The 18884-nt window shown below is 44.5% G+C and overlaps 1 protein-coding gene across 1 annotated transcript; it reads right to left on the minus strand.

Annotated features, from left to right (window-relative positions):
• Nucleotides 1-403: 403 nt before the first annotated feature.
• Nucleotides 404-15641, minus strand: rasl10a (RAS-like, family 10, member A). The gene is made up of 3 exons (XM_014161233.2): nucleotides 14567-15641; nucleotides 5823-5947; nucleotides 404-3611 (listed from the first exon to the last, which is right to left on the minus strand). The coding sequence occupies exons 1-3, from the start codon at nucleotides 14780-14782 to the stop codon at nucleotides 3338-3340; spliced, it is 615 nt and encodes a 204-aa protein (XP_014016708.1). The 5' UTR covers nucleotides 14783-15641; the 3' UTR covers nucleotides 404-3337.
• Between the last annotated feature and the right edge of the window lie 3243 nt (nucleotides 15642-18884).

Raw genomic sequence — 18884 nt, forward strand, 5'->3', positions numbered from 1 at the left:
GGACTACTGTGGCTTCTTTTTTACACTCAACATGCACAATTAGTCTCCACTGATGCTGACATTTAGCAGATGAAGAACAATGTGTTTAAATATTTGGGGTTTCTAAGTCAAGTTGAATCAATCGTTTTTGACCGTGGGAAATATTTGCATTATAAATCCTGTCCCCTGGCCTATGCATTTACCAAAATAGACGCACATTTCACTAAATATATTATAACACCTTTATTCCACACGGTGGCGACATTGTCACATTTATGTGACGTGTGGAATCACCTATGCGCATGAGGAGCGGTATCACTAGTGGCAGTGTTCTGGGCAACAACTGAGTCATTGAGATGAGGCATAATCATAATGAACTAGTATTAGTGTGTGAATGAAAAAATACTGACTAAGAGACAAGAAGGCCGGTTATTGTGGGCAACACGTTTAATTTTACCATTGTCGAAAACAAAACAGCTAACACCTACTATTGAAAAAAAGGTGATGTTTCTGTTAGAAAATGTAGCCCTTGATGTTGGAACACGACACACTCACACAAACAGTCTCATTGAAATGGTTGGCCATTCATGTTACTGGAGAAATTACCATTACTTTCAGATGCTACATAATCTTTCTCTTTTAGAAATCTGTCTAACTATCATTTCAGTAAAATGGAGCCTGTGTGCGCACACACACACACAACACACACACACACCTCTCAACTGCTTTTGATAGTCTCCGATAATAAGCATATACAGTACACACAGGTAAAGAAATTACAGCTACACAATCACACCAGTGCAATTAAACCCTGACCTGCTGGCTTGGCAGTAACAACATGCAAATCAATGATGCACATACATACGTACAATACAGATACTCATTTTCAGTGCAAACATTGTCACAGGGTGTCTGCAATCACAGGACACATGTTTACCACATTCTCAAACAATATAAATATCTTGCACAATTCAGACACTGCAAAAAAGTATTCTGTTTGTTTGGTAGGATGCTAATATATTGGAATGCTCTGGGGGTGTATGCTCTCGTGTGTGTGGTGGTCTGGGTATATCCAAGAGCAGTGTGTGTGGTGGTCTGGGTATATCCAAGAGCAGGGAGGTTTAATACATTCTATGTGAGGCATTCTAGACTTGTACAGGGTGTCTGTGGTTGGATACAACTTGTCGTGCTGGTCAAGGTGCTCTGCAGCTTTATTGCCCATAATATAGTCTCTACTTCTTTCTTTTCTCCTTCCATTGGCCTTCTGTTTCACTAACCCTGCCCATCAACCTGGGCTTAACCTTACAAGCAATTTAAAACCACTGCCTACTATTCCTGCATCACATTCAATATCTGTGCCAGACATCCCCTCTAGCTTCCTGCAGGCCCCAGAGCACCATTGATATAATGTATTCATCAGAAGCACACAGACTGAGGAAGACAGGAGGAAGGGAGGATTAAAGTCCTTCATCATGATAGCGACAGCAGGGTTTTTCTGATGCAAGATAACCTCACATCCCCCTCTAAACAATACACTTTAAATGAGAAGAGGGAGTGACAGCACTATAATTTTGTACCAGCACCTCCAATCAGTGAATGTTTGTTTGCCTGGAGTACAAGGACAATTCCTGAACAAGAAATGAAATGGTTTACTGTTTAGGGGGCATTTTGGAGAGCTGTGGTTTCTGGTGCTGCTACCCCTAAAAGAGGATGTGGATGTACTAAACCAAGAGTAAGCCATCCATCTTGTTGACTCACCCACATTTACCACACAACCCCTGTAACCTAGCCTTTCCTATGGTGCATCGATCTTAGAATAATGCAATTTCAAGTATGACAGCCAGGGCATTTATTTACCTCACGTTTAAAAAAAGGAAAACATTTAAAGAAGTTGCATTCTTTCCACTCACATGTATGAGACTAAGCTAATATGGGGAGAATACCTAGTCATGTCAGTAATGGTACTTATTCCCACTAGATGCACACAGTTCACAAGCTCTCAACCATCATGATGTATGAGCTGTTGCCTTGCAATCTGGGGAGCTCAGAGCCACACCTGGTGTTGTGATGATAATTGTTTGGGTGACCTGCGACCAGAGCTGTGGTGTGATGATAATTGTTTGGGTGACCTGCGACCAGAGCTGTGGTGTGATGATAATTGTTTGGGTGACCTGTGACCAGAGCTGTGGTGTGATGATAATTGTTTGGGTGACCTGCGACCAGAGCTGTGGTGTGATGATAATTGTTTGGGTGACCTGCGACCAGAGCTGTGGTGTGATGATAATTGTTTGGGTGACCTGCGACCAGAGCTGTGGTGTGATGATAATTGTTTGGGTGACCTGCGACCAGAGCTGTGGTGTGATGATAATTGTTTGGGTGACCTGCGACCAGAGCTGTGGTGTGATGATAATTGTTTGGGTGACCTGCGACCAGAGCTGTGGTATGATGATAATTGTTTGGGTGACCTGTGACCAGAGCTGTGGTGTGATGATAATTGTTTGGGTGACCAGCGACCAGAGCTGTGGTGTGATGATAATTGTTTGGGTGACCTGCGACCAGAGCTGTGGTGTGATGATAATTGTTTGGGTGACCTGCGACCAGAGCTGTGGTGTGATGATAATTGTTTGGGTGACCTGTGACCAGAGCTGTGGTGTGATGATAATTGTTTGGGTGACCTGCGACCAGAGCTGTGGTGTGATGATAATTGTTTGGGTGACCTGCGACCAGAGCTGTGGTGTGATGATAATTGTTTGGGTGACCTGTGACCAGAGCTGTGGTGTGATGATAATTGTTTGGGTGACCTGCGACCAGAGCTGTGGTGTGATGATAATTGTTTGGGTGACCTGCGACCAGAGCTGTGGTGTGATGATAATTGTTTGGGTGACCTGTGACCAGAGCTGTGGAAGTAGATGTTCTACTCCTCGAAATCCATTGACAAAACCTCTTCTTCATCCTCCTCCTCTTCATCCTTCCTCTCAATGGGAACATTGTGACAGAACTGGGGTGTTGTGATAGGTGATAAAGATGCACGTCTAGTACAGGAACCAATGTCAGTCCTAGTAGCTACAGGGTTCGAGTCAGATAAACCTCATATGAAAATGAGCTCAGTAAAGCAGGAGGCCTCGGGGTGTTTTCCAGCCATTTAGATAGAAGTCTTCTCTGTATAACCATTCCCCCTGAGGTGTGACTGAGGTTCCAATGGCTCTGACATAGGAGGGAAGGAAGTGCTCTGGGGGGTATTTTCCCCTAGTTATAGATCTAGGATCAGCTTCCCCTCCCTCAATCCTAACCTTTACCATTAGTGGGGAAACTGCAAAACTGGGGCAACTTCACCCTACACCGGAGGGAGTCCACTGGGTCACATGACAGTACAGCGGTTCCTCTGCAGCGCCCCTTGTAGGCGGATCCCAGGGGTGTGGTTCTGTTTCATGCCACGCCCTACAGCGATGCCCAGCAGCTCTTTGAAGAGCAGGACCACATGCCAGTTGAACTTGGCAGAGCACTCCACATAGCCACACTTCCAGGTCTTCTTGACCAGCACAGAGACGGCCCTGCGAGGCGTGAAGCGCTGGCGCTGCAGGTCTCTTTTACTGCCCACCACAAGGATGGGAACCTCACTGCTGCTACCCTCCCTACAGGGACAGGGACAGGGAAGACAGAAGAGGGGGGAAGGAACAGAGAGAGAGAGAGCACAGGGATAAAGGTGAAAAATAATTCCAATGTGATTAGCTAACAAACATGTGGTCCAACATCTACAAAGAAATCCCAGTCACATAATTCCTATTCTCCACACATCCTGTGTATAAATACGGATTTAAAGGTGACTGCATTGATGAAGAGTCCTGGTCCGTGAGTAAGTGAGCCTTCTCACCCTCCCCCTCTTCGTGACATTGTGAAGGTCAGTAGCATGACAGGGAGACTGGAGACACCTTCTTCCAGAGAGGTCAGTGGGTGTTTGTGTCTGAGGATTTCTGCAGTATGAGTGTTTCTGTACATGTCGGGGCTTGTGTAGTGTCTACCCACAGCCACAGTGTGTGTGTGTGTGTGTGTGTGTGTGTGTGTGTGTGTGTGTGTGTGTGTGTGTGTGTGTGTGTGTGTGTGTGTGTGTGTGTGTGTGTGTTCTGATTCCTCTGACTGTGTTGGAGGTGTGTGGGGGTGGATCAGAGCTTTGGGGCCCCAGGGGCCTCCCTCCACACTCCGTATCGACAGAGACTAAATGTGGAGGGAAATGTTTCTCACAGCACATTGGATTGTGAAGCTGTATGGCAGGCTGCGAGCTGGGCTAAAGCAGTGATGACTCAAGTGAGGCTGACAGTAATGCTATTGTATACAATAAGCTCAGATTCCCTGCTAGCAGGTTGAGTTACAAATGCAATGATTCAAGAAAGAACACAGACATACACACATAAAGAGCCCCCCTCCCCTAAACACAAACATATTAATAAAAAGACAATGTTTAAAACAAAATAAGAATACAAAGGGAAATGGACAATAGGGAAACACCTTGACCTACATAAAATGCTCAATTTCACTTCAGGATTTATATATCCAAGATGAACCTGCATCTAATTGAGATGTGATGATAGCTTCTGGTGGACATAACTTAACACTTCCATATAAACACAGTCCGAACTAGCTACTTGTACTGAGAGGTTTCAATTCAACTTGGTAATGAGGCTGTGGGGTGACATAAAACCAACCCCATTAATCCCAACACCAAGCAGGCATCTGCTACCCTCTCAAATACCCATCCAGGCCTGAAGGTCTCTGGAGCAGCGGTTTAGAAGAGTGTGTGTGTGTGTGTGTGTGTGTGTGTGTGTGTGTGTGTGTGTGTGTGTGTGTGTGTGTGTGTGTGTGTGTGTGTGTATGTGTGTGTTTGTGTGAGCTGTCAGAGTCTTCATTACATCAAAGGAAGGCAGCTATGGGCTTTTGGGCAGAAAGAAAACACAGCCAGAAAACTGACAAGGCAGGGATTCTGGATGAGGGAGAATGTTTGCGGGTGTGAGAGAGTGCAGTATGTGTGTGTGTGTGTTTGTTTTGGAGTGGGTTGAGTAAGCAGCAGCAGAAAGACAGGGGAAATTCCTCCCAGGCATCTTCCCATCCTTCTAGCCCACACAAATCCCAATAACCTGCATCTGGATGTCCCCTACTCGATTATGCCGATTTATTCACCAGGAAACTCATCCATCCATCCTCCCTATTTCCCTCACCCTATGTCAATCAACCTGACAGTCAGTCAGCCAGTCAGTCATCCAATCAGCCAGACAGACAGTCAATCAGTCATCCAGTCAATTAGCTAGACAGTCAGTCAGCCAGTCAGTCATCCAGTCAGCCAGACAGACAATCAGTCAGTCATCCAGTCAATTAGCCAGACAGCCAGTCAGTCAGCCAGTCACCCAGTCAGTCAGTCAGTCAGCCAGCCAATCAGCCAGTCAGTCAGCCAGCCAATCAGCCAGTCAGCCAGCTAGCCAGTCAGACTATCCAGGACAGATCAGGACAGCCTGGCAGGTCATCTAGCTTTTCACACCTGCAGCTCAGGAGGAGCAAACACTAGTACATGTGGAAGGGATGGTGCACTGCAGTTTAAAGGCAGGTCCCGTCACAGAGCTGCAAAGATGTGAATCTCTTCAGAGCTCAACAAATGAGGGCCATTCATTCCCCTATCAATATGCAAATGAATGCAGGTGCAGAGGCTTGTAGTCGGAATGACAGATGTCTTTTGTCCTTTTTCTCTTTTACATACAGTACATGACTGCTGGTCTTCTGTAGCCGTGTATGGGTCTCTCCACAGCTGTTTTACCTAATTGGTCCATATTTGTCACTGTGTTGTGGTTTTCCCGTACCTGTGCTCCATGATCTGCTGGCGGATCATCTTCACGTACTCAAAGCTCTCCACACAGCAGATGTCATAGACCAGGATGTAAGCGTTGGCATTACGCACCCCTCTGCAGCGTAGGTCCAGCCACTCCTGATAGAGAGAAAGAGAGATAGACAGACATCACTCACCCACTACAGGCACACAAAGATCCAAAAATAGGAAGGATATTGAAGACATATTGTTTCACTTGTCACTGACTTGACAAGTGAAACAGGGTTATAAATGATTTATATTTCAAGACCAAAATAACATCTTCAAATGGCATGTATTCTGCTCCCATATCTCCCATAAAACAGTGACGCTTGTGAGGACAGGAGTTCTTTTAGCAGGTTTTTGAAACAGAAGTAGTCACAGATCACATTCAATTATTCAAAAGCTGTCAGGAGGTTTTGTCCTCTTCATTTTGGTTGAAATTGAAATAGCGTAGAGTCAAATAGATTTAAGACAACTTTGAGTCAGTCAGAGGTGTGATTTTAATGTAACCTTTATTTAACTAGGAAAGTCAGTTAAGAACGAATTCGTTGTCTGACTCTACCTGGCTTGTGCATAATGCAGGCCCAGTACAGTTCTCTGGGCTACACATGGCTGAGGTCAGAAACACAGAAACAGAGCGCTGGCAGAGGGCCAGTCTCCTGTCAAGCGTAACACTTGGAACACATCAGTCCCACAGCGCTACACTGTTCAGCCCTGCTGTACGCAATGATGGGAGGGCAAACAGCAGCCTAAGATGAATAGTAATGATTTGCTAACAATAATTAAAACACACAGCACAATGGGAGTGATTTGCTACAGCCATTAAGGTAATTGCTTCAGCCATGACACAGTGACCCAATCACCTCCCTCCCGCTATCTCTCTCTCTCTCACACCCTTTCACTCTCTCACTCTCTATGTCGTCAGCTCTACCTACGTGAGCTGAATCTATTAGGAGTTCTGTTAGCTGGGGGAGGGAGAGAAAAAGGGAAGAGGGTGATTGGGGAGGGAGGGAAGGAAGGAGAAAGCAGAGAGAGAGAGAAGCGGAGAGATTAAAGAGCAGCAGGTGGATGGACAGGAAGGAAGGGGGAGGGAAGGGTAGAGCGGTGGATGGATCAACAGGGTGTGAACATAAGCCCTGGCCTGAGCCCCACCAGGCTGACAGGCAGTGGGTGGAGGAGTGGGCGAGGTGGCAGAGGGCACAAGCATTCCCCTTCACTCACCTCCAACACTAGCTTTCTGAACAGACAGTGAGAAATCAATACGGCAAGAAGAGCGGAATGTCATTGCAGTAATGAGAATCAACAGGATAACACTGGAGTACTCTAAATGCATCCTGTTTATTCTGTAGATAAGTCTAAACAGGGAGTTTGTCAATAAGTCATTTTGGTGGGGAATCAGATGTAAACCGAAGAGACGAGAGAGAGACGAGAGAGAGAGAGAGAGAGAGAGAGAGAGAGAGAGAGAGAGAGAGAGAGAGAGAGAAAGAGAGAGAGAGAGAGATAGCGGGAGGGAGGTGATTGGGTCACTGTGTCATGGCTGAAGCAATTACCTTAATGGCTGTAGCAAATCACTCCCATTGTGCTGTGTGTTTTAATTATTGTTAGCAAATCATTACTATTCATCTGTCAGCTGTTTGCCCTCCCGTCATTGCGTACAGCAGGGTTGAACAGTGTAGTACTGATGTGTTCCAAGTGTTACGCTTGACAGGAGACTGGCCCTCTGCCAGTTTTCTGTTTCTCTATTTCTGACTTCAGCCATGTGTAGCTCAGAGAACTGTACTGGGCCAGCATTATGCACAAAACGTGAGTCAGACATGTTTTATGGCTTCAGTCTGGTTTACCGCAGGCTACCTGACTGACTCAAAGTTGTCTTAAAGACCTACACTACCGTTCAAAAGTTTGGGGTCACTTAGAAATGTCCTTGTTTCCATGAAAACATACATGAAATGAGTTGCAAAATGAATAGGAAATATAGTCAAGACGTTGAAAAGGTTAATGATTTTTGATTTAAAGAATAATTGTGTCCTTCAAACTTTGTTTTCTTCAAAGAATCCTCCATTGGTATCAATTACAGCCTTGCAGACCTTTGTCATTCTAGCTGTCAATTTGTTGAAGTAATCTGAACAGATTTCACCCCATTCTTCCTGAAGCACCTCCCACAAGTTGGATTGGTTTGATGGGCACTTCTTACGTAACATACGGTCAAGCTGCTCCCACAACAGCTCAATAGGGTTGAGATCCGGTGACAGTGCTGGCCACTCCTTTGTCCAGTGTCTGTGTTATTTTGCCCATCTTAATCTTTTCTTTTTATTGGCCAGTCTGAGATATGGCTTTTTCTTTGCAACTCTGCCTAGAAGGCCAGCATCCCAGAGTCTCCCCTTCACTGTTGACGTTGAGACTGGTGTTTTGCGGGTACTATTTAATGAAGCTGCCAGTTGAGGACTTGTGAGGCATCTGTTTCTCAAACTAGACACTAATGTACTTATCCTCTTGCTCAGTTGTGCACCGGGGCCTCCCACTCCTCTTTCTATTCTGGTTAGAGCCAGTTTGCGCTGTTCTGTGAAGGGAGTAGTACACAGCGGTGTACGAGATCTTCAGTTTCTTGGCAATTTCTCGCATGGAATAGCCTTCATTTCTCAGAACAAGAATAGACTGATGGAGTTTCAGAAGAAAGTTAATTGTTTCTGTCCATTTTGAGCCTGTAATCGAACCCACAAATGCTGATGCTCCAGATACTCAACTAGTCTAAAGAAGGCCAATTTTATTGCTTCTTTAAACAGCACAACAGTTTTCAGCTGTGCTAACATAATTGCAAAAGGGTTTTCTAATGATCAATTAGCCTTTTAAAATTATAAACTTGGATTAGCTAACACAACGTGCCATTGGAACACAGGAGTGATGGTTGCTGATAATGGGCCTCTGTACGCCTATGTAGATATTCCATAAAAAAATCAGCTGTTTCCAGCAACAAAAGTCATTTACAACATTAACAATGTCTACACTATATTTCTGATGAATTTGATGTTATTTTATTGGACAAAAAATAGCTTTTCTTCAAAAACAAGGTCATTTCTAAGTGACCCCAAACTTTTGAACGGTAGTGTATTTCACTTTACGCAATTTCACTCTCTCTCTATATGTCACCAGCTCTACCTGCTTGAGTTTAATCTAAAAGTGGTTCTGTTAGCTGGGGGACAGAGAAGGAGAGATGGAGAAAGAGGGGGGAGGGAGGGGTAGAGCGATGGATGGATCAACAGGGTGGGGAATCGGAAGCAGTAATGGGGCAGAATCTGAGAGGAGATAGGGACCAATGTGAGCTGTAATGATGACAATGGTAACATATCCATGTCGACGAGGAATAATAGCTTTTATTTAATTTGGAGGGATTTTCGGCACCACTGCGTTTGTGTGTGTGAGAGAGAGGGAGGAAGGGAGAGTCACACATACAGTAGGTCTGAAACATAATGAGGCCGATCAGCCATGGAGGCAAGCAATGTGGCACCGAGATCATTACACACAAAGGTGGGAGAGAGTGAGGAGGAAGAGAAGGGAGGACAAGAAAATACATAATGGTCGACAGTGAAAAGAATGTACATAGGGAGATTCAGTTCTATACATTTTTGCTGTCATTGCCTTTTCTCCCTGCGGGTTTATTCTATAGTTTTCCAGGAGGAATGAAAGAGGGGTAGTGACCATAGATGACAGATCATCAGCATTCCTCTACCATCTCTCCTCTTTCTGCCCCCCCACTCCCCATTTTCCCCCACTCCCCATCAATTCCTATTTCCAGATTATTATCTCTCTTTTCCGTTTAAGCAGTACACATGATCACATCCCTCTCTATCTACAGTAGGTGTGTTAAATGCACCCCCATCTCTCTGTGGGCTAAAAATACAGGTTGCATCCTCGGCTCATATCTCTTTGTCATCCAAGTACTATTTTTTATGTGGAGGTGGAGCTCTGTACACAGAAACGATGGCAACACTGCGGCTTGTAAACTCACTATTCCACCTTCTCACACCTGTAGGACCGAGAAGAGAACAGAGAAAGAGAGAAAAGAGGACGTGGAAAGGAGCTATAGAAAGTAAACACACATTGGAACTGTGCGTGTGTATGTGTGTATGTGTGTGTGTGAGTGTGAGAGCACACAGGTGTGTGTGTTTATATGTTCTCCAGTTGGCTCTTTGAAAACTATTAAAACTCGCAGCTTAGCCTGCTCCCTTCAATTGCCAAACAGAGCAGGTTTCCCTGACAACCCAGGTCCTTGGTCACTTTTTTACCAGGATGTGAGGGAGCTGGCATCCCACTGCTCCCAAAGACGGTAATGGTGTCCGATCACAGCTCATCCAGAGAGAAGAGAGCATGGTCATGAAGGGTTATACCTGGAGACATACCTCAGACACTATTCTGTCCCTTTGGGATTGAGCTTCTCATGACTTATTGAGTTACTGTTCACAAGTGAGACAAGCCCACATTACACCTGTGAGTGTTTGCGGGGTTTATTAGGGTTTAAGATGGCACTGATCTGTTGTCTCCTCCAGCTGCCGGACTCTGATGACAGCGCCGGCCTTTTAATACACACACATCTCCACCTGCTCTGCCAGTCTGTGTGACAGAGCCTATCTGCAGAGGCTGACAAAGGGCCAAGAGAGCGTATCCAGAAGAAAGACAACATTTCTGATTCATCTGATGTAATGAACAGTAAAATAGATACATTGTATTCTATATACACTCAGTTGCCAGTTTATTAGGTACACGCATCTAGTACCGGGTCGGATGAGGCAATGTAATTCAACTCCTCAATTGTCCAGTGTTAGTGATCGAGTTCCCACTGGAGCCGCTTCTTCTTGTTTTTAGCTGATAGGAGTTGAACCCGGGGGTCATCCGCTGCAATAGCCCATCCGTGACAAGGACCGACGAGTTGTGTATTTTGTAGAGGCCGTTCTGCACACCACTGTTGTGCTCTGCCGTTATTTGCCAGTCCGTGTTGCCATTTGATTAATTGTTCAGGAGTCTTATGGCTTGGGGGTAGAAGCTGTTAAGATGCCTTTTGGACCTAGACTTGGTGCTCCAGTACCGCTTGCCGTGCGGTAGCAGAGAGAACAGTCTATGGCTAGGGTGGCTGGAGACTTCTGTTTGTCACACCATTCTCTGTAAACCCTAGACAGTGTCATGCGTGAAAATCCCAGGAGACTGGACGTTTCTGAGATACTGGAACCAACGCGCCTGGCACTGATGATCATACCACGCTCAAAGTTGCAAACAGTAATTGAATGCCTCGATGCCTGTCTGCCTGCTTTATATAGCAAACTCACTGTCTGTAGGAGCGAACGGGATGGTGTATCTAATAAAATTAGTATACATTATCATAGTAGGAGAGAGAGAAGCAAATGGAAACAGAGCGAGAGAGACACGAGAGAGAGACGAGAGAGTGATAGAGCGAGAGAGCATTATGTGTGGAAGTCATGGTGATATGATACAATATCAGAAGATGAATAAATCTGAATGGGATCCACTGTAAGGCTTAAGTCCATCTGTCATCACATCCTATCGATAAACTGTGACAGATGCTCTGGGAATGCAAACAGCAACAAATTAAAACAGACAGCAGCCCCGCCAGAACATAAATGATTGTTACCATCCCCAAAGTTAAATAATGAAGGGGCGTCTGCCCTGCCTGCCTAAAGAGACCTAAACAAGTAAACATCCTGAGTCTAGATGATGGACCAGAGCCAAAGTACAAGTACTACGTCCTTTATTGCATGCACTTACCTAACAGAAACCTGGGCCCCTTCCATAAACATGGAGACATACTGACGCACATCACTTTATTCACCATCTTCCTCCCCTGGTACCATGTGGGGGAAGAGGAACCTCATTTAGTGAATCTGGATTTCTATGGTGGGCATTAGACTCTTTCTAACCTATCTAATAGGCTGCAGCAGCCCCACTCTCATCTCTATTAGTCTCTCTATTCCCTCAAGGCCTTCAGCAGGGCACTGTGCTTTAATCCTATCAGCTCCAAATAAAATGAGAGTAAATCTCAATCGAGTCCCTGGGTCTGTTCTTGTTCCAGAGCGCTCTGTCCTGTGATGTTGGCCCAGACAGCCACCTCTCTGCGGACCACCATGGGCCTCCTGGCTCATTAAATATGGAAGTAAAAGAGGAGAGCGCTCGCTCGGAGTGGAAAGCGGGAATGCCTCACCATCCCTGTCACAGCCAGTAAAGGAAGACCAGGTAGGGTGGTTCAGAGGCTGGGCTACAGAACAGAACACAGAGGACAAGAGTAAGAGATGCTAAGGCTTCTGCTCTCAGAGCCATTCCTGAGGAAATGAACCATGACAAATCTGCCTGATAGCAGTGTTCTTGTTGCACTCAACTAATTATTCCCTGATCCTATTTGGCTCAGTTGGTAGAGCATGGTGCTTGCAACGCAAGGGTTGTGGGTTTGATTCCCACGGGGGGCACCAGTATGTAAAATATGAAAATGTATGCACTCACTGCTGTAAGTTGCTCTGGAAAAGAGTATCTGCTAAATGACTAAAATGTACCTAAGTACTGGTAGAGATGTCTGTGTTGGTTAGAGACTGTATACCGATGTCTTAAACTGCTCTCTGAAGAGGTTGAGGCTGTTATGTACATATTCAACCAATTCTCCATTTAAGTATTCAACTGTTGAAAGATATAACTAATCTATGTGCAGACATAATGAATCATGGTGCTGTAACGTGTGAAAGGAAAGCAACAATGCTCATGCAGCATTATATATGTAGGAGTCAGAGAACAGATGTGCAATTTACACATTTTTATGTGACGAGGCCCCTGGGGATGTACTGTACTGTACTGTACTGTACTGTACACAGACACAAACACACACCTTGCAGACTCTATAATGTGATCCATCCTGTCTTCTCCCTGCTGTTTGCACTTGCCAGACTGCTCTAATGATGGCTAAGAGGCATTTAGCTGAAGAAAGAGCAAAGAAAATCAGATTGATTGTGTTGAGGCGCTCCACTCCACAGATTGGAGACAATGAAGCACACTGCAGACCTTTTAACACATACTAAGAGACAGTTGTCATATTCTCCTCTTTTCTTTCTCTCTCCTGTAAATGGCTAGAATCCTGAATTCTCTCCTGCATTCCTGCTGGCTCTGTCTGGTGGTGCCTGGCTGGGTTGAGGCTGACTACTCTTCAGTGTGTTGAATCTTCTGTTTACAGGAAGCACCGTGCATGCCCATTTTGAATTCAGAGGGCTTTCTGTTTGGCTGCATGGCCTGATCTCTCCTCCATGGCCTGATCTCAATTTCTCAGTGGCACCACACCTGTCCAAAAAATACAGTTCTTGCAATGGAGTCGAAAGGCCGCAACACGTTCCCTCAGCCAATAACAAAAGCCTGGCAACTATCAGTAATATCTGTGTTTGACGCCAGTCCCAGCCAGCTCTCCCAGCCAGCTCTCCCAGCCAGCTCTGTAGTAACCTTGGAGAACCCCATCTGGAGCCCCAGCAGCCAGGTCCAGGGAGGGAACAACAGACAGGCTTTCTGTGGACCAGTAAGGAGGTCAAGATTGGTGTGTGAGGGTGTCATTAGACATTCAGAAACACCCTTAAGCATGAATACAAGCATGTACGCACACACACACTAATATATGCATGTGTGTCTGTCACTCATTTAAGGCGAGGACAAGGAGATACAGAGAGAGCAGGAGACTGGTGCAAGTGCTGTCAAAGCAGAACAGCTTTGAGAAAATAGATTGAATTGATCAAACCACTGGCTGTCAGTGGAAAAAGCTGCAACTACTGTATGGTGTTTCATCTGACATTAGCTGCTCTTGCCAGGGCATATCTATGGAGCTAGAGCTTGCTGTATAAGGTCACTAAGAGAATCTCCATTTCGACTTTTACTCATTTAATGCATTGGTCATTATGTTGGAGCATGCTGTGTTTTAGCAGCAGTAAGTTCAACCATTTGCTATCGATTCAGAGTTTATGACTCAATGTGGAATTGTAGCACTTACTGCCACTCCAAACACTTGAATGCTACTTGATGGGCTGTGGATCTGTGTGCCAGCTCGAACAAAGTCAAAGCACATGTGCTTCCAGTTTCCTCCTCTGATAAGAGCACACATCACTCCCCTCAGCCAGGCAGACAGTCTCCATCACCCCAGCCAGGTTCAGGTGCCCTGAGGCTGGGCAGCTGAGTGTCCTCTGGTCGTGGGTCTAGGAGCAAATAGCCAATAATGACTTACTTATGGAGTCATAGAGGCAGAACATATGGATCAAATCAATATGACATAAACATCCCTCGTTTTGCCTGAGGGTGGCAATATAATGCAGTGAGGAGCCCAGAGAGATAAAGAGAGAGAGTGTGTGTGCTTGCGTGCGTTTGTTTTAAAACACCAAATACATAAAGTAGCCTATAGCCTAGGCTTACCACTGAAGTAATACATCAGGTCCCCATAGCAACTACTGCTCTAAGGGGCATCTGATTAAGAACAAAATGCAACAGATGTCTTTTGAAGAAGCGCGCGATGGTAATTTTCCAGGGCTCTAACTATTAGCGTGAGGCCAAATAGGTTCTGATAGCCTAAAGGTAAGTTAAGACAATGAGGCAAACACTTACCACATCTCGAAATTATAGCATTAAAGCCTAGGATATATTTTGAGCCCAATAAGAGAATGCTAGTATCTTTCCTATAAGTGAAAAACCCAAATAGAAAGTCACTTTCTATCTTACCTGGCTCGAGCTTGAGGGGAATGACGAAATTGGCGGGACATCCAAAATCTTCAGGTCGTACATGTTACCGTTCAAAATGACAGAGGGTCTGTACACATACCTGGTTCGGGTTGGAGTGTAAACCTCTGAGAAGTCATTATAAATAAATTGACGGATTATGGAAGTTTTCCCGACTCCGGGAGCTCCGATAACAGCGATACTTAGCGTCTCCACCATTCCTGGAACACCATGGACAGCGACCAAACCAATTTGCAACTCAACAAAGATTATCCAAGCAGCGGTCTTGTTCCCAGGAAAAATTGCTGCTGCTCTTCCGGCACAGATCAAAGCCAACAGTTATTTTACGTTGAAGTAAACACTTTTTGCTTGCTGCGGCCCAAACATGTAGATTTTGCTAAACCTAATAATTAGGTAAAGAAAGGTCGAAACAGTCATCCGTCGTCAATGTTTTTAAATTAAATGATGGTTATGTTTGCTGTTATCCAATCTCTCTCACATCGAAACACAAATAACGTCACTTGAGCTTATTTCGTTTAATAGTCCTAAGAAAAATAAATCCTTCCAAGATTCAATACCGGGGAGGGGGTTTTCGCAACGTCTCCGCATTCCATAGGGAGAAACTGTATGCTAATCTTCTGGGGAACAACCCCCCGCGCCCTCGTCCCCTAGGAGGGAGCGCAAAGTCCGTCCTCGGAATTTCCACAGGGACATAATCTCACTCACTGTTTGAATTATCTCAACATTAACGAGCCCATTATTGCTTTTCTTACGGATCTTCAGGCTGTACAGTTATTCTATCCGCACCTCTTACTCGTCTCCAGCCGATGCACCAATACGACTGACTCCTTGCGCTCACCAAAGCCTTGGAGAGGCACGCTAACTCAGCAGCCCCGTATCTACAGATAGATTTCCACGTGCTCCGGAATGAGCATAATCTGCTCTTCACGATGTAAAAAGGCACAGCTGATAATTTAGATGAAACGATCCAAAAACAGAGACAAGCGACCAACTGCTGCATAGGCATCAAATGAATGTATCTCCCCTGCTCACTGGTGTGTCTGTCGGTATGGTGCGCGTTCCTTGTGTGTGTGTGCGTACGTGCGTGATTGGATGTGTATGCTTTTGTCATCTTTTAACGTTTATTTACGTGCGTGTTAGTCATGACAGTCGTGCCCAGGTTTTGTGTAATGAGCTACTATTTAGAGGTCAAATACCTGAAATGGAACCACGAATGATGTAGCCTATCACAAAATGCACATTGACGTGTCGACCAAATTAATATTTCCATTTTTCCTCCGGGACACAGAATCCTCAAAGGAGGCTCCCATGGAGACAGAATGCTGCATTTACACTTCCTTAAAGCGCAAGGCTGACGCACAACTGATTGGGTTCCTAAAGCTAAGGGATTGATGAAGGATGGCTCCCTATCAATAGCAATACCTTGAGTGGCAATTAAGGTGTCACATATGATTAATTATACTACACCATTAATATGATGCAAAGCATGTGTACTTGCTCCTAAAACAATGGTCATACAATGAATGCTTCTCTTGCTCTTTCCTATTCAATTGCGACATCTAGACTACCTGTCTCAAGAGCCCTATGTGTACTCATTAGCTATAGTCAAGCAATAATTACATATTTAGCCTACAATAAAACCCTGCGTCATCATCATTTGTTTGTCTGTATGATTTCACCAAAACGAGCGGGGAGAGTGACGACAACCTGCTGCCATTCCAGTGATAGATGCATTCAGAGTGAGAGGCTGACTAAATGGGTGATATGAGCGCAGTGTGCTCTTGTCGCATTGACCAATTTTAACTCACCCTCACCTCACTGTTAAAAGCAAACCGTTTAAAAATATATTTTGAGAGCTCGGTTGCAATCCAAACAATATAGTGAGGTTAATGTAAAGCCCCAATTATGTCAAGGTCATGCAATCAAATCAGTCAAAGTATATCGATCAACCTACACGGATTGGCATGCCAAAACAAAAACAGAAAACAGTTCCTCACAATTACCATAAGACTATGAATGTGTCCAACAATCTGTGCAATCAAGAGAAATTCATGCTGCAACACGTCTTTTAAAGTTCATGTGCATCAATGTTTTTATTATTCTGGAACTTTATTAGATTCGCAGAAGTCCTACCTGGTGACAGGTGTAACAGAATATTAACTTTCCTTCAAAGCGTTCGAGGCACTCGTTATAAATAACGCAGTTCTCGATACGGTGAGTTGTTAGCACCCCCTGTTGGTTAAGGTTCATCCACCCTTCTGGCCATCAGTGTTCCCAAGGGGTGAGCTGGGCTTTCTTTTGGATCCTGAGCAGAAACAATGATCTTTTTGGGTCACAAGAACACCATCAAAGCAAAAAAATAATAGGGACATTATTTTCACATGTCCTCATTCATTGACACTGAGTGGTGTGTGGATGACAGCCATAGAAAAGATTGCTTGTTACTGCCAAAATCATCTAGGGCCTCTATTCAATACTTTGTGCTAAAGCCCAATTGAAATTTATAGGCAACGTTCCCGCGTTAGAGGAGACTGCATTCACGTTAAACGCTGCATATGTCCGCTAGATCGCATAATACCTTTACATTTCTATCACGCAATCTGTAACACTTCAGCGATACAGACTGAATAGAGCCCTAGGTCTGGCACCAATCCACTGAGGGCATACCTCATACTGATGATAACAGAACCACAATATTAGACAATAACCTGCTAACATTGCAGTTTAGGAAACACACAACGCAGCTATGATGTTAAGGGAGTTTTTATTCCATTATAAAAATAAAAAAATAGGAATGAGGCACTCAACAGCATTGAGTGTTTTTTTTTAGGCACTGAACTGCAACAATGTGTGTTTTATAAACCTTTATAAACACACACACACACACACACACACACAGTGAGGATGAAGTCATTATCAGTAATCTAGTCCTCTGCAAGCTACACACGGTGTGGAGAGAGATAATGAAACAGTGATCAGCGCTGACTCCGGATCAGCTCATAATTACCACTCCAGCTCCAGCTGCGCTGCTCCGATAACCAGTGTAGTGCTGTTTTTGTAGGTGAGGGAGCGTCATTTATTTTTAAATTAACATCCTCAATCAAAAAGTTGTACCAACAGATGTAGCCTATTATTGAATAGCCTATCATTATAGAATATGCCTAAAATGATTCCTCCAGTTGAATGACCTCAAACACCAAGCTCGACATACCTAATTTCAAAATAGGCCATCATCACTGTCAATTGTGAATGAGGTAGTTTGGCACTCGGTAATGAGTGTTGCAACCGAGGACAGATGATTTTTACGTGATTCACGCTTCAGCACTCGGAGCTTACGTTCTGTGAGCTTGTGTGGCCTACCACTTCGCGGCTGAGCCAACGTTGCTCCTAGACGAACTAACTTGTTGAAAAGGTGACATCCTATGACGGTGCCACATTGACAGTCACTGAGCTCTTCAGTAAGGCCATTCTACTGCCAATGTTTGTCTATGGAGATTGCATGGCTGTGTGCTCGATTTTATACACCTGTTAGCAGTAGCAATTTCAGCATGTAAATCTCGGTGGGGCAAAATAAAAAATAAAAACATATAGATACATGCCAGCAAAGCCACTACACAACAACACTAAGCCATACATTAATGGCACTATAACAGTGAAAAACGGTGCCCACAAACTGTTTGGGCCGACATAAAGCTGTCCCAACAGCAGTCCCAACACCTTACCACTGTTACACGTGGCTATCAGCGGAGCCTTGTCTGGCAGCGAAACAGTTAATTCTGCTTCATATACTGCCTTTTAAACAAACATGGCTGAGATGGCTGACTTGCTTAAACAAATGTGGTTTCTACTGACAATTGAGATGTACACACTATGGCATAAGGGGATGACGAGCAGATAAGAGGCTATCTGTAATTTCGATTAAGACATTAATGAGCGAGCTAGGATGGATGTAGTCAATATAACTATTTGTTTAGTACTTTAGAAATTTACAGTTACAGAACTCAGAACACAATTCTTACTGTATTCTCCCTGTACACCAAGTCAGAACTGTAGGATAAATAAAGGGGGCATATAAACAGACAATGAAAGCTCTTACAATATTCGATGATGACATTTCTCTAAAACAGGCTATAGGCTACAAGTGCACCACCAAGTCAGAACAGTTTGCTAAATTATGAGGGGGAAAGGGACAAAATTATTAGGGTGAGGCACGTGGGCTAGTAACAGCTTACTACACAACATACACTAATATTACTTTCTTAGCTACAGTATACATATCTCCCTGGCATATTACAATTTA

The sequence above is a fragment of the Salmo salar genome, chromosome ssa20, assembly GCF_905237065.1.
Source record: "Salmo salar chromosome ssa20, Ssal_v3.1, whole genome shotgun sequence".
NCBI classification, from domain to species: domain Eukaryota; kingdom Metazoa; phylum Chordata; class Actinopteri; order Salmoniformes; family Salmonidae; genus Salmo; species Salmo salar.

Coding starts and splice junctions, on each gene's coding strand:
- rasl10a (XM_014161233.2), bottom strand. CDS start 14,782: ATGGTGGAGACGCTAAGTATCGCTGTTATCGGAGCTCCCGGAGTCGGG. Junction 5,948..14,566: donor TCCCCTCAAGCTCGAGCCAG/GTAAGATAGAAA, acceptor TCTCTCTATCAG/GAGTGGCTGGACCTACGCTG. Junction 3,612..5,822: donor CAGCAGATCATGGAGCACAG/GTACGGGAAAAC, acceptor CTGTCCCTGTAG/GGAGGGTAGCAGCAGTGAGG.